General features: G+C 44.0%; 1 protein-coding gene across 1 annotated transcript in view; it reads left to right on the top strand.

Moving 5' to 3' along the window:
* Delta (neurogenic locus protein delta) overlaps positions 1-16932 on the top strand; it is a 40866-nt gene that overhangs the window by 7777 nt on the left and 16157 nt on the right. The window contains exon 3 of the mRNA XM_018546948.1: positions 9223-9286. Coding sequence (XP_018402450.1) covers positions 9223-9286 — 64 coding nt within the window. The remainder of the gene's footprint in view (positions 1-9222; positions 9287-16932) is intronic.

The raw sequence follows: 16932 nt of genomic DNA, 5'->3' as shown, positions 1-16932 counted from the left end.
GGGGGGGGGGGGGGGAGTACAGCACACTTGTCTTTCCCTCCTGCTGTTGATGCTGCTTGCTGTTGCAGACGTTGTTTCGGCTGTCATAGGCGCCGAAATTTAAATGCGAATAAAAGTGCGCAGATAATAATCGATAAGAGTTGAATTAAATTAACATTTCAAACTACAAAAAGATATCTACGGTTTATTTTACATTTTACATCCTCGGAAAAAAATATAAAAAAAAAAAAATCCACGTTATATATGATAAGCGAGGAAAGGATATTTGTTACATGATTTTATTCGTTATACGCGACGAAATTACATAAATATCTTCAAGGTTGTGCGATACAATCAGATTTATACAATCAAGGTTTCAAACGCTCTTATAACTATATTGTATAAGTTTATATATACTTATAATTTATATAAGTAGCACGTATTTTTAATTTATTCCGTAAAACATCCTTTACATTTCCACGAACTGTTTCGACGTGTATTTAGGTCACTGACGAATTACGCGCTAATCCTCTAATTACGCACGTCAATCCTCTCGTATCGGTGCTCGCGCATTTCCGACTGTATAGTTCTGACTACGAGACCGCGCCGCGCTCCGCAGGGCCGCCGACAGCAGATGGCCGGGGCCTTTTGCGCCTCTGCATACTTCCCACGTACTCTGTCTTGGCTCTCTCTCTCTCTCTCGCTCTCTTCTCTCACTCTCCGTAGCTTTCTCGCGAGCAGAGTTAAATTTACTAACCCATATGGCGCCCCTCATGCCTCTAACGAGAGCCCTTCTCTCTTTCTCTCGTACACATCGACCGTTTTTCTCGATCTCCATCTTTTCCTCTTATTCGTGGTTCCATCTTTGCTTCTTTTTTTTATTATTTACACACATCTATATTTTTTGTTTTAATTTTTTCTGCTTCTATTTCCGAAAGATTAATATAAATATCGTGACAAATTATTACAAAATGTTGAAACGACATTTTTGTCCTTTCCTCGTATAGAATATATTCACGGTGAATCTGCCAGTCGTACTCATTTGGCAGGACTCGAGCCGAAGGCGAAATAAATACACTTTCTCTTTCTCTTTCCCGTCTGTACCCGGATGGTATAGAGGCACGTGCGTTCTTCGACATTTACCACCACCGGTTGAACCCGCAGCCCGGCGCGGCCGATAGGATTATCGCGCGATGTCGAAAGTCGAAATTATCCCGAGAGGCAGTTGCCGATGCTCTATACTCGGCATCTGCTTTGATGTAGCAGCATCAAACGAGAAGTCGGTAGCGGCCTCGGATTCTCGGAAGACACGGTCCGCGGAGAACTTTCGGCGGTTCCTGACCGATTTCTGCGCGGCCGACTTCGGCTTGGCGTGTCGGCGAAACAGCCCGAGACCGAGACGTAAGCCGCACAATCGCTATTTGGAGTGCTCGATTTATTTTCGTAGCTTCAAACGCGAGAAGAACCGTTTTGACTATATCTTAAATCCCGTATCGCAACATCAGCTCTACACAAAGAGTTAAATTGAGAGGTATATGCTGGAGCGACGCGAGAGATACTATATTCAACTTTAAATCGAGCTATCATCGAGTAATGATTCGATTAATGCATACATTTATATGCACGCGTATTCTCACGTACTAACGACTTTGCTCCTTGTTTTTCCTTTTGATTTAATGTGTATCGTGACAAATAAGAGTTGCATAAACGCGGCTTGTTACGGCGTCGCGTTCCTACGCCGTGCGATATAAAACGAAGGAGGATGAAAAAGTGAATTAACTCGTTGTTGCCGCGACTGATTACGGCTTAGTTTGCAATTAGTAAATTGACTCGCGACTCGGTTGAGTTGTACGCGCGAGCATTGGACGAGCGAGAGCCGATAAAATAGCCACTATAAATAACGGTTACGTGCAACGCGCGTAAATCACTTCCGTGCGGTGTGTGCGATCGAGATGCGCGAATTAACGGCCTTTCCATTACTACAACCAACAGGTTCATTAGCAAAATACGAATTGATAAAACTGAGAATGAGCTTTGCGATTTGTTAAAAATAAACATTTCACTGACCTAAAAATTAGCCTCTACATTTGCTTTTACGAACAAATTTAATATATTACAAATAGAAATGGAAAAAGAAATTGGTTAAAACGCGAATCGCAACGTTCTCGTCAAAAAAGCAATTGTTTTTCATCATTACAACCGGCGAGAACAGGTTCATTAGCAATATACGAATGGACGAAACCGAGAAAACGAGCTTCGCGCGGTTTATTAAAAATAAAACATTTCGCTGTGGTCTAAAATTATCCTTCATACATAATTCTCTTTATTAAAATAAATTTCGTCTGTTGCTATAGAAATAGCAAGACCTCGTTAAATGCGCGAATCGGCATTCTCGTTGAAGAAGTTGTTTTCGCAAATTTTTCAAATAAACCGTAGATTACATCTCGATGGACGCCTTGAGGAATGCCTATGGCATGTCATTCGGCGGCATGCGTCGTCTGGATACGTAATCGTAACCTTCGCAGACGCTGCAATCTCTTATGCGTGCGTGCGTGCCGCGGTCTCTTATGCGCGCGCCTTAATTGGCTTTACGTTCGTGTACACGAGCCGCCTTATTAAAACAGCACGAGGCGACTAGCGACAGTGCGGCTACTGTGCTCGATCGTTGCGCACGCTTCTCGCGAGTGAGCGCACGCGGGGCCGTGCGGTACAGCGTTACGCGATTTTCCGCGCGCATTCGCGCTAATAGCACGCACGCGCGCGCGCGCGCGAGCGAGCGCTCATTTGCTCGCTCCATTCTTTTCCCACTTTCGTTATGTCGCCTGGGAATTCCGCCGTCGCGCGTCGTGCCATTCTATTTTTAGCCGATCCCTGCAACTTCCTTCCGCGATAAATATCGCGTTATTATCGTATGTAAGGTAGATATTGACGTTGGTGGAATATCGAAGGATGCTCGGCTGTCGACATTGATCCCGTGTCGCTGGCATTAATTAAGAAAATTATTAAAGGAAATTGCGTATTACGGATTGACAGAAGTAACGAGTAGACGTCTCTTTCCCTTGCATAACGCATAGAGCGTAAAAAAAAATCAATCAGAGTCCTTTATTTTATGAAAAGAAAGGAAATGAGGGACTCGATTGGTTTATTTTTTATGCATTGTGTGCGTTATGCAAGAATGTGTGCGCTGCTCTTAATCAAAATTCAATTATACGTCTGCTAAGTATCGATTTTACAAGGAAGTAGAGTAACGGAGGACGGATCTACCGGTCCGCTGGAGATTAGCTCATAACACGTAACGTAATTTACATAAATTACATTTCGTAATACGCAATATCGCCGAAATTATAACGGGGGATATTCTATAGAGCAGAGCGTCATAAGCATTCTTAAATGCGTTTTCGTGGAACGCGATTGCGAGACCGGGACTCGAGGAAGAACAGCGAGAGAGGCAGAGGACGAGGGGGCCGCGAAAGTGATGGGAATCGCGCTGCAGGAGGAAGGGAGGAGGAAGGTGGGGCCCGAAACCAAAACGAGCGAACGAACCGTGGGTCCCACGGCCGAAAAGGCTGCGTGATTCGCGTCCCAGACGAAGGCACGAGCGGCGGCGAAAGGTCGAACGAACAAACGAAACGAATAATGTTCGCTACGTGTATACGGGGGGCGGCTAGATGATTCGGCGTATCGCGCGAATTACATGGACGCGATGGAAAAGGGAAGACGACAAAATGACGCGACGGCGACGCTCGGTTCCCGAAACTCCCGCCGACGACGCGTATTTTTAGTTACGTCGCGCGCGTGCGAGCTTGCGAGACTCGCACGCGATCGACCTCTTTCCCTACCGGCGCGGTTAATTCCTACGTCTGCGTGCGGTATATACCTTCCTTCCTTCCTTCCTCCTTTTCGCGTGCGTGTCACGAACTGCGGAACTTAGGACCTATTACGCGTCGATAGAGTTTTATTTCGATTCGAAGCCCCCCTCCCATCTCACGAAACGAGCACGTTGTGGCGAAAGTCGTTGTAAAATGTGACTCTTTTTCACACGTCGTGTGTGTTTATTTATTTTAAAACTTCATCTAAGATCTAAAAACTATGCGATATTTTTGTATTTTTAAATAATACGTTCAATATATAAACTAATATATAACGATATATAAACTAATATTGAAGAAAGATTTGTAACAGTAAAACGAATTTCCCATGATTTGCGATAGAAGCAATACGCTGTTCGTTCGTAACGGTACACCACCTCGGCAAGTTCCCTTTCGCTGCAATCGAGCACAGGTTCGAATTTACACTGCAAGAGTGTAAAAGCATCGTGTATAACGGCTGGTGCGTCGCTTTCCCGATGCACTTCCGGTCGTCTCATCTCGCGGATTCTTGTTACGACGTCGCTCGGAGGCGTCGTTTACGCAGAAGCGCTTCTTGATTCATTTCCTTTCCCAGACTCAAAAAAGGGACACGGTTTCCTACTGCTCTACAATTTTTACTTCAGTTGGTGGGAATTTTATTGTCTCTAGGAAATTAATAAATCGCAAGATGGAAGATTCTTCTGTCGCAGCGCGAGATCTTTGTTTACAAGATTGCGCACAGATTCACAAGTATCGATAGAATTCAATCGCCCGCCAAGTCCTCTGGTGGGGCAGAACGTTGCTGTTTAGGCGCAGTCACTGCTCCTTCTCGGTCTAACCCTCGTTTTTTCATAATACGACATAATATCGCTAAAGGGAAAATACGGCATGTAAGCTTTCACCTTTTGTTCTGGTCCTTCGTCACGTGGTCGGTCATCGGGCAGGTACGAATCAGCTGATGCACGTTCGTGGGTGAACCTTATTGACTGACTGACTGACTGACTAACTACTCGTCCCTTGGGCGATGTAATGTCGCTCGACACGAACGATTTTATGGCTGTTATTATCGAATCCATCATGCGCTGCGAGTTTCGTTTTGCCCCGGTTAATTCTTAAAATACATTTTTATATATTACATAATAATCATTATAATAGTTTTTGCAAGTCGAAAGAAGATTATGCCATATATGTTTCGTTTTGTTTCTTTATTCAAAGAAGAATCTCTCTTGATGTTTTTTTCATATATTATTAATGAAACTTTTCTGTGCAACAATTCGTAATTGATTACAATAAGAGTCGAAAGTTGAAAACTTCACAATGGCCGTCCCGATCGAAGCGTGCATTAATAAAACAGGCCGCATCGCTTCGCATTAAGGATGGCCCGTGAAAGCGTGACTTTTGTTCGCATTTATAGCGAATGAGGAAGGAATAGAGCGGCGGGAAGCCATTCAGAGGTTGGTTCTACTTACGAGTAATTATCCAATGTTATTTTTTAAAATATTCGCATAGCCTCCAATTTCTCTAATTTCGAAATAGCTCGTAAAAAAGTAATACACTATTATTTAATTCGCGAATACGGGACTCTATATGCTTGCGATATACGATTTCATTTTACAAATTGCGGCTGCATCGCGGCTATCGGGGTGTCCTTCCGTGACTCGTCTATTTTTGCCGCGTTCTCTCATTCCTGAACGCAGCTACCCATCGCAGGCGCATAGCGACGGGCGTATATTCTCGGGATTAGGTAACGCGTTTCCGCGACGTGGACGGTGGTGAAATTTTCGCGGCCGCCTTCGCGTCGAAAGGAGGAAGAGGAAACCGTGGATAACGAGCGACGACACCCTGTGCCGCCGACGACGCTGCATTTACATGTAGACCGTTCTCTCCTCTTTCCTCTATACGCGACCGTCTTCCGCGATGATTAATACGCGCGCGTATATATACGCGCCCGCGCGCTCCGAGATTGCAGCTACGTCCTGTTGTACGTGAAGAAACGCGAGTCGACAGAGAGAGAGAGAGAGAGAGAGAAAGGAAGGCGGACGAGAATAAGAAGAGGCAATCGCTGGATAGAGAGGACAGTCTGCGCGCGAGTCGAAGCAAGAGGCGACAACGTGAGGGAACGAGAGTGAGGGAGATCGAAAGAGGAGCACACGCGGGCCCGAGAAGAGGAACGACGAAGCCGTGGTTCGGGCTGACGGCGCGGTGAAGAAGGGAAAAGAGAGGCGAGAGAAGGTGGAGGTATGCTGCGCAGCCGTGGGAACCGACTGCCGAGCGAGCGAGCGAGCAACGAGCTCTTCTCTCCTTCTCGTTCTATCGCGTTGCCCACCGCTCTCTTTTTCTCTCTCTCTCTCTCTCTATCGTAGCGGCCACGCCGCCGCGCCTGTCGCCTCTTCTTCTCTTGTATTTGGCTGCCACGCGGCCTCTCGCTCTATCGCGCGCACCACCGAGAGAGGATCGTCCGATTCTTCTCACTCTCTCTCGTCATCCCCTTGCGTTTGGCAAAGACTTTAGAATCAGGGCTAGGATACTCGCGTTACCCTCGATCGTCTTTATCGTCCTATGGATTTCTCCGCCTTCCGCGACAGCGCGCTGATCGTCGTCGGCGATCGCCGCTGCTACCGATGCACACACACACACACAACACACACACACACACACACACACACACACATATATGTATACCCAAGGCGCATTGTTCCCGCAGAGAACCGCGCCTTTTTTCGAACGCGATTCCTCGCCGATTTCATTCCGATCCCCCGTAATAAATTAGCTGACGATCACGGTGGCATTTGTCTTCTCGGCAATTTATTCTCTCCCCTTCTCTCCCTTTTGTTCCTGATTTGTTACTCTTACCGCAAAGACGATCTTTTTCTTTCTCTCTCTCTCTCTCCTGTTTTCGTTAAGTACACGTCCCGCGTGTCTAAACTTTGAGACGCGTCCTTGCCGCGAGAGAAAAAGGCGGTTTAGCCCTCTGTGTTTCTCGTCTCGCTTCCGTCTACGCCTACTATGTCCTGCCCTCGTGTTCGTCGCTTTTTCACCCTTCTCGCGTGTTCCGAGGCCCTTGGACCGGTCTCAGACCGCATCTCGCACATTCGGTATCCCGCCGATAAAAGGTGCACTACAACCTGCGCCTCTCCCTCTCTCTCTCTCTCTCTCTCTCTCTCTCTCTCTCTCTCTCTCTCTCTCTCTCTCTCTTTCTCCATTCGCTTCTTTTAGCAGAGACAAATTGCTCCCGCGTCCTTCAACCCTTTCGCGGCGAAGGGCGAACGCGTACCTGTACGATGTACGTGCATACATCGCGAAGTTAATTTTAGATGGAAATATGTGTATATACACACATAGCACAGGTTCAACACTGCTAAATAATGTAGAAGCATTATGTTTTCTTGCAGAGAATAAGAAATAATTGCAAAGGCCGATTAATTGTCAATTTCAACGAATATTTCTTTCGATTCGTACCGCGAATTGTATTTAAATTTTCGTTTTGTTATCTGAAATATAATTAAAACTTAAATATTTAAATATAATTGACATTGACATTTGGATCATAATGCTATATTGTTGAATTTTTTCCTTTGCTTTTATAGTTTTGTACGTTAAGATCACGTCCAGAGCGAAAGGAAAGCTCGAGAGACGAAAGCGCGGCGCGTAATACAGCTTTCGCATAAATTTCCATGTGCGAGATGACATTCGCCAACGGGAATTACCGAGGAAGACTCGTTTACGGGAACTCGAGCGAAACACGGCGGGAATGGCGACGCCCCGGCGGATATAAACATTTATTATTCTTCGCGTGGCAACGACTAACGAGGTCGCGTATAATATCGCGAGCTGTGCGCTGCTCTCTTTCTGTGTTTACTATACATGCTCGTATGACGTTAAATAATTAAACGACGTATTATCGCTACAGGGACGACGTGTAGTGTTGTACGGTATGCTGCAGGGTATGCTACACGCGGTAACACCGTCTCTCGTTGAGACTTGTCGAAGTGCGATCGTAATGCTTTCGTGGTTTCTCGCCAACGGGGAAACATCATTACGATATTTACGAGCTGTCATTCCGAGTATCTCTACCTGGTATCCCTCAGCTCCTAAATTACGTCGTTCGAAACAGCCATATGTGTGTACAGCGGGGTATCCTCGCTTCCTGTCTCATCTGGGGACTTCCCGACCCTTTCGAAACAGATTTCTTTGTGTGACCTATATCTTTAGAATTTTGTAGAGTAGAACGGGACTATTTCGTCCATTTTTCACAGTATGACTCTCTTTATGTTTTTAATATTTATTTTTGACCTTTTGATTAATTATGTAATAACGCGGTTATATTTTGATCCATTATCAATTTTTAAAAATTGACTGTACATTATGCTGAAGATATGGCTTAAATCTGAAGCCGAAACGTACATTTTACATGACATTATATGTAGGGGAGACCGGGGCATCATGAGTCATAAAATTTAAACAGTAAAAAATACATTAAAATGTAAGATTTTTGGGCAACTAAATAACAATTATATGATACCAATTGCACCAACCTAAACATTCTGGATTTCCCTAAACAGTCAATAACCCATGGAGCCCCGGTCTCCCCTATATAATACAAGATAAAAATATTTACGATCTCAAACGAGATATATTTACCATAATAGCACGAAAAGAATTTCCAAAAAATCATCGAAAATTATATGAAATCGATGAGCGTGAATTGGGTCAATCAATTGTGACGAGCTTGTAAATTGTCTGTTGACATTTCGTAATGAATTTACTTAGCGCGATCGTAATTTTCACGTGTCGGCGCACTTAGCACGCGTGCACGTGCATCTTGACGGAGGGTACATCATGTGGTTACGGAAGTCGACCCCCGTGGGGTTGCGATTCCCCTCGTGCTTAGACGATAACTCGAAAAGGGGTGATTTTCGCGCGTGTTATCCCCCTTCCTGTCTTCTCCCTCTCCCTTTACCAGTGACGCGTAACCGTTTCTCTTCGCTCGAACTTGATGTGCACGCTCGTCGTTCTGCCGGCGGGCGGACGCGTGGCAACGCGTGGCAGGTGTGCACGTGACGCAGCATACCGCGAAACGTTTAATTTGTTATTAACCCTTTCACCACGGAAATATTTCCTTTAGCGTTACCGTTATATTTCGAAAGTGCGCACGAGTCACGGTCGAAAAATATGAATGACATGTCTTTTCAGTTATCAGCATTAAATCTAATTGCAAGACTGAAATTAAGAGCGATTATTAATTTTGTCTGAAATTTCTCCTCGAAATCTTCTTTTACTTTCTAAACTGATTATTGATTATATTATATAATTGTTGATGTTATTAACTTATTATTATTCTCTTGCACTGCTCAAGAGAAACAAAACTGACGTAGCTTCCTTTTTCTATTTACAGGGTACGTTCTCGTTGATAGTGGAGGCTTATCACGATGAGGATAACAGCACGCTTCAATCGGCCGGTGAGTGTATTTTCTCTATTTTTCTTTTACTTTTTTTTTTTTTCTTAATCATGTACTATGATATTGAACACACGTGCTTGCGCACACGCGCTTGTAAAAAGTCCGAATGAAAGGATTATCGTAAAATTAGTTTCTGTAGACGTTGCGCGCGTTTCTACATGAAAGCCGCGAGGGAGAAGGCAAGAAGGTTGTTGTAGGGCATGTGTGGTCCAGCTGGCCCCTAAGAGAGACACGATGTCTCGTGCAACAGATCAGTCGAGAAGGAGCTTCCGGTCTCTGAGCATGACACTTACCAGAGACGTTGATTCCGTCATTTTCTTCCTCCTTCATCAACTACCTCTTGATATTCTCTCATCTCTTTCAAGTTCCCTCAAGCTAAGAACCGGAGGTAGAGAAAAGAAGGATAGCTCGATTGTCTTACGGCATCGTGTTTATATATAATTATCAAGTTTTTCCCATTCAATTTATAAGATAGCTGTTTAATTCCAAAATAAAATTCTATGATGTATTTATTTTGAGAAACACACATTTTATACAATTCGTTATATTTATTTATTAATTTTTCCAAATTATTATTGTAATTATAGTCCGTTTTATAAATACTTTTCATCGTTATTACAATAGTTAAAATCCATTTCTCTGAGTTTGCTTTTTTTTTTTTAATCACAAACGCTATTTCTAATTTTGCGTGATGGGTCATAAATATGTGTTTGTGTGACTTGATAATAAATCTTACGTCGTCGAGATCGGCCGTTGTTCCGCGAACAATCGTCGCGTTTTCATTGTTCTATTCAGCCTCTATTGCTGCTGGTCGTTCGTCGTTTGTAACCGCGCGTTATTACGGCAACGCGTCTCCGTTATGTCACAGCGCGTTGTGTCGTCGACCAGGAGTTGCAGGAGAGAGGAAAGTGAGAGCAAGGAGAGGAGAGACGGCGGATACCGGGTGGCGGCGGCGCGGCGGCGGCGACGGCACTAGTGTTTCCTTCCTGTGTAACCGTAGTACACTCATCTTCCATCGCGCTGGAAGTAACTTGAGTAACCAAGTATATACGGGCGCATCCAGCGAGCCTAGCTTAGATCTACCATCAGTTGTTCTGAAATTTCGATGCTTTTTTAACACTGTTGAACTCATAAGGTATTCAATTTGATTTATCAAAATCATTTCTGTAAGTCGCTACTGCTTCTATTCAACAAGTCATTAATTTAACTAACACAATATTAAGTTGAACGATTTAATTTAAGAAAATGTGAATTTAATTTAATTTAAATTATTTTATTATTTACTAAGTGTATTAATAAGTTGACGTTGTTTACTTTGAAACTAACCATAGAAATATCGTAATTGATTTATATCGTGACATGCATGGAAGTTAAAAATACCAAAATGTTATTCAACGCAAGAGATTGGGTTATAATTGTTCCTTTGATATCTAACAGTGTGAAGAAATTCGAGTGAAAGAGAAACAAAATTCCAAATTATACACGTATTATTCTAGCTGAATTTTCATTTATTCCAATTTTCGATGTAATAATTAGATACAGAGGCGGATACAATTTGTACAACCGCACACACATACACACACACACACACACCACTCGAAGTGCGTACGGTTTTTAGTACGCACTCGCGCGCAGGTAGCGCACGTATCCGCTTCACTTTATTCACTCTCGAGACCGGCTTTAAAAACGGGGTAAGAAGAGCGAGACCGCTTAATTTCTTCCTCGAGAAGTCCCGTGGGGCCCCTCCGGTAATTAGAATCGGCCGACGGGAGAGAGAGCGGAAGCTGCATGTACACGCGGCGGCCGCGCGCCCTCATGCGTGTCGCACGCACACGCGTACACCATCGCGTCGCCCCGTGCGTCGCCCCTCGTATCACCTATGCCGCCACTGCCGTCGTCGTCGTCGTCGTCGCCGCCGCCGCCGCCGCCGCCGGCGCGGCTTCGACCAATTAAACCGAATTTAACTGTTTCGGCGCCACGCGGCGCGTACTTTATTCGATCTCGCGCTTATTTATTTATTTATCCATCTCTTTTTTTCCCCTCGAGTGCTTTCTCTCGATGAGGAAGCAGTTACTCGAAACGCGCGAACGAGTTTGTGAATACAAAGTTCATTAGGGTACAAAACTGGATTGACTGTTGGGCCGAGAAAGCTCGGAAGTTACGTGGGGAATCTCGTTTCGAGGAATCTAATGAACATGCCTGAGATTATTGTGCGTGTGCGTTGTAATAAAACTCCCACTGACTGTCGACACGAAGATCAGACTAATTTCTTGCGGCCGTCTTGCATTTATCTGGATAGGTTGGACCTGTGCTTTCTCATAATTATTCGCACGTACATACACATACATTTGTCCGTCAAAGTAATTGAAAATTTAACGACACGTCTAGTTTGAAAAGTATTAAAAAAAAAAACAACCAATTGTATCTCTTCTACATTGCATCATTCAAGTGACTTCATTTTTGTACGGTAATTATTACGTGTTTTGTACGAGAGAACGTTAAGCTATTACGAGCGTTCTTTCTTTGTCTGACACAACGTTTGCGTTCCAGGCAGGGCAAGAATCTTCTCTGGATTTTATCGTCAACGTACCGCTTACCTTATACGCGTCCGTTTCTCGGTATCTGCGATTCTTTTCTTAGCGCGCGGATGTTTTATAAAGTCATCGACGTATGGAAATCTGTTGTCTCAATTATTTGTCGCACATTTATCTTATTTTGAATACTGACAATGAATTATTTTAGTGATTTAAATCGCAGCATGAGAAATACAAGAAAATGAAATTAAAAGTCAAATGATTAAATATATGTAAAAAAATATGTATAACTTATTTAAATTATAATTACTAAAAAATGTTTACTTATAGTTTATATATTTATAATATTAAGATAAAGCAAAAAAAATATCTGGTAGTTTTTTCTTTTGCATTTGTTAATTTTAAATTTTTTGGGCTTTAATTCTCGTGTATATAATTATCAATAAATTATTCCGTTCAAGTTTTCGTTCTGATAACATCAAATTTGAATATAGAAATAAATAATCTATTGTCGACGTATCTGAGATTAATTTGTATCCTAAAAGGTTAATATACTACGACAGTGTCTACACTAATATCCATAATGGGTCTCCAAACATCGTATCCCGGATATATAGGTATCCCGGGGCCTTTATCGCATATACACCGCTTACATTGTGCTCCGTCTACCGTGCTGCTGCTCCGGGCACAATATAATACCCACAACGCACCGGCGAAACGAGCCCTTTATTGCCGCGTTGCTCGGATGCTGCTTCCTTTCTCAGGCGAACACCACCACCACCACCACCACCACCACCACCAGCACCATCTCCTCCTCTCCTAACCGGCCGCCCCCGCTCGTAGCGTTCTCGCCTCCTTCCCTTTCGGGCGTCGTCCCTCTTCCTCCTTTTTAGCCGCCCATCACGCACACACGCACACCTATTATCCGCGTTACGTTACGTTGCGTTACGTTGCATATATATGCCGATGCACGCGGTCGCGCCGCTGCACCTGCACTCGGAGCTCTGCTGCATTTCGCTCCGCGTCGCGTGTCACGAAAATTTCATGGGAATCCCGCTCGCCGCCGCTAATTATCGCCGCGCGACGTTTCTCAAGGACGGTCGTCGTAGTACGCGGGAGCGCGCGTAGAAGAGAGATAAGATCCGTGTTATTCTTAATCCTATAGCTGTTAATTCCTCGTATTACTGAGACTCGATATCGAATCGCTCGTTATATCTTGGTGAATTACCTTTCGCGCGGTATGTTTCTCGCGCGTATATGCATAAATAAAAATGAACCATTCATACGCGCGATGTATATACGCGCGAAATGTTCCAACTAAAAATAAGAGACTTTAAATAAATATCGGATGGTCTTAAAGTCTCCTTTTTTTTTTATTCCGGTCTAATTTTATTCTCGCCGATGCGAACGTTATTTATAAATCTCAGCGGGGCAAGGTGGTGTCGCGCACGAACGATTACACGTGTCGATGATGACGAGCGCTCGACGAGCGCTGATCGATCGATCTGTCGGGCGTGCACATGAAGTGGCATTATTGTACGCGAACCAGTTTCCTTTGTCGCTAATGACGACGTTCACCGACATCCGCCTGCTCCTCCGTGTTGCTCGGTCGTTGCTCGTTTTGGTAAAGGCCGATCGGATTACTACTCTTCCTTTCCTTCATTCATCCGCCGTAGCGCCAGCGGGGAAGAGAAGAAGGAAGAAAGATTCTTCTCTCTCTCTCTTTCTCCTTCTCTCTCTCTCGCGCGCGCGCCATTCGTTTGTCCGTTTGTCCGCGGTGAACCGACAGCACTATTATGAGGCGTTATGGGATAATGCGCGCGTAAAGAATTAAATGGAGATCGCGATATATATCCCCAGCCGTAGTACTGTTAAACGCTTCTTTAACACACGCATTTAAGGAAACGGTACGCTCCTACTCGTAATATCATCGCCGGTTCGTTGACTACTACGTGGACGCTCCGGAACCGCCGATGTATATCTCTGTGCGAAATCGCGTGTATATTGTTTTGGAGGAAGAAATTTGAATGAACTGTAAAACTATCAAAATATTTTCGCTTCTGTGTGTGTGTGTGTGTGTGTGTGTGTGTGTGAGTTTCTCGGTAAAGCGTCTCGAGACTCGAGTCAAGTCTACCGGTTCGCTTAAGATTGACTGAAAAATGTTATTTCATCTCTTTGTAGAGCAAATAATTAAATTGCTGAAATATTAATCTTCGATGTATATATTTTATAGTAATCACAATTACTCATAATTAAGAATTATAATTCTATGAATTTATCGAAAAAAAATTGCAATTTGTTCGTCAGGTAAAATGTCTCTTGCATGCGTAATTCGTTTCCGTTGCGTGGACTGACCGTGTCTAGGACATATATTGGGCGGACCGACATCCTACTTGAGAGTATTCTATTCACTCTCAATTGATATAGTGCGTTAGCTCTTCGCGATGCGTACGCACATACACGCATACGAGCGAAAGAAACTCCAGTAGTGGTCGTGGTTCCACACGTGACTTACGTCACCGTCGATTGTCAACCGCTTTTTCCTGGCCAGTGTCTCTCTCTCTCTCTCTCTCTCTCTCTCTTCCCTCTCTCTCTCTCTCTCTCTCTCTCTCTCTCTCTCTCTCTCTCTCTTCTCCCTCTACTTCTCTTCTTCTTACAAACAGAACACCGTTGCACGCCGCGACTCGCTCTCTGCACATCACCCGATGCACTCGAGAGAGCGCACCTGCCTTCTTTCATGATAATAACGACGATAATTGGCCGCCTTCCCTGCGCACTCCACGTGTCAACCGACGAAAGAGAGAGAAAAGATCGGGCTACGTCTTGCCTTGCGATTGAGAAAGTCAATGAGAAATAATACGAGTCTACTTTCTTGAAATCTTAAAAAAAAAAAAAAAAACAGATTAATTTTGAAGTGAAATTCAATTTAAATTAATCTTAGCGGATTTTTCAAAGCGTGATGAATTAAAATTGATTTCATTGTGTTACCTGAGGTCGTAATTATTTATTAGAATATTTAGAAAACGATCGGCCTAATACATATTGGGTCACGGTCGTCAAAACCGTCCGTGCGACCGATAGGCTCTCTCTCTACCTGCCGAACCTTATTCAGCGGGGGCGGAGCCGGCGGCGTTTCGGAAGTTAATCCGCCGCCGCGCATTCGGGTTTTACGATCCATTTCGCTAAATAATCGCGCGTCGTTTTTTCGCGCGCAGAAACAGCACAGCGGAGGCAAAGCGCCGCTGGCTACGTGCCAGCTCTTTCTCCTTCTTTCACTCGGGGCGATACTTGTTCGGCAGCCGCTCGTTTCTGAATGAACAATAGAAAATGTCGGCTACGCGCCGGCGCTGAGCGTCGTTAATGAATACCTTGAATCGGTCTGGCCTCGAGCACGCCGGGTGTTTACCGGGTGTATACGTGCGCGGACCGTGGTCAAGTAGAAACGAGCGATCCTCTCTCGTGGTATAGCGAACGTCCATCCTAATACGTCCGGGGGAAACAGCAGCAGGAAGTTGTAACTTTGCCGATACACGGCTGGTAGCGCGCAACGTAATCACTTTCCAGCGAATGTAAACGTGGATTAATTTTTTCCGCGCGTCTTTGCGAACGTCGACTACGCGTCGGAACGTCAACTTCTATTACATGCGTTAGTGGTACATCCATCTTGCACGTTCGTGCCTTGAAAGTCTTTGACTTTTGTTAGACTTTGTATAAACGGATACTGTTATACCGAATATATATACATATATACTGTTTAACGAGAAGATGTTGCTCTAACAAAGAGGTAGATTATTACTTGGTTTAAATATGTATTTAAGTATAAAACGTTGATGTAATATTATTTGAGTAACATTACATTGTTGCTGATTAATTATGATATCAGGGATTATCTCGTTAAAAATGTAACGTCTCTGCAAAGCTTTATAAATCGATTCTTCTTTAAGTATGTTTTGCTCTGCGCATTTATAGTGGCTCTCTGGGGATCGAACGTGAAACGATGTAGCGTGCGAAGATCGGTGTTTTCGGAACTCGTAACAGCATCACCTGGGAAGATAGCCCAGTAAACTGCCTCTCCCTCTTATATATATATATATATATACACACACACATACATCTCACTCCCTTTCTCTCTCTGTGTCTCTCTCTCTCTTTCATTCTCGACTCCTGTTTCGCCGACAGCCACTTCCCTTCTAAGAAGAGAGGCTGATCTGACTCCCTCCTTAAGTATCTTCGGGCACGCCATCGGCGAAAACCTTCGTCCTTTTGTTCTCTCCTCGCTCTTTCTTTTCCTCTCTCATTCTTTTCTTCGTTCTTTCTCTTCAATGCGTGCGGTGAACAGAGAAAGAAAAAGACACAGTGGCGTGTAATCAAAGGGTCCTTTTCATTGTCAGCAGATCGTATTATTAGGTGACAATATCAATTGAGTCTCTTCGAATTAGGTAGAAAATTTTCTCGGACCACACATAGTTTTATTGATAAGTGACGATTCCGCAGTTTATATCAAAAATTGTTTCGCTAATAATGGCATAAATTATTTCATTGATAAAGAAGCAACATTAAAAATCAAAATAGTTTTTACATTTGAGGTAGCTTTACCAATCGCTTTTCTAATTATGTTTAAATTTACTAATAATTTTGGAAAATATTGATTGCGATTCTCTTTTATGATAATGGAAACATATTGTAAATTGCAAGGAGCTCACGAGAGTTTTTGAACAAGTCATTACTCAGCTTACCTGTCAGTGATCATTTTCGGACAATATTTTCAAACTATTGAGATTCGACCTTACCTCCTCTTTCACGACTACGCTACTGATCTTACTACATGCGATAGACCGCAGTGTGGAATCGGTGAGCCCGGCGCGATACGCTACCGGTTCGGTCGACTGCGAGGCGCACGAATACGCGTGTGCACCGAAAACCGGTGCCGTGAGATGCAGGTTTTTCGGTAGGGCACCTGATCGTAGCCCCGGATCCTAATCTGTCGGAGCTATTACGATAATGTGCCCTGTGGTGTAAGGAAGGTTGTAGCCTCCGCTCGTTCGTTCGCTCATCCGTTCGTTTACACGAAAGCGAGTAGAGACACCGGACGAGAGGACGAACCAGAGGCGA

This window comes from Cyphomyrmex costatus, unplaced genomic scaffold (genome assembly GCF_001594065.2).
Source record: "Cyphomyrmex costatus isolate MS0001 unplaced genomic scaffold, Ccosl1.0 scaffold60, whole genome shotgun sequence".
Lineage (NCBI taxonomy): Eukaryota > Metazoa > Arthropoda > Insecta > Hymenoptera > Formicidae > Cyphomyrmex > Cyphomyrmex costatus.
The sequence above is the reverse complement of the archived record's forward strand: the minus strand, read 5'-3'. Positions and strand labels throughout refer to the sequence as shown.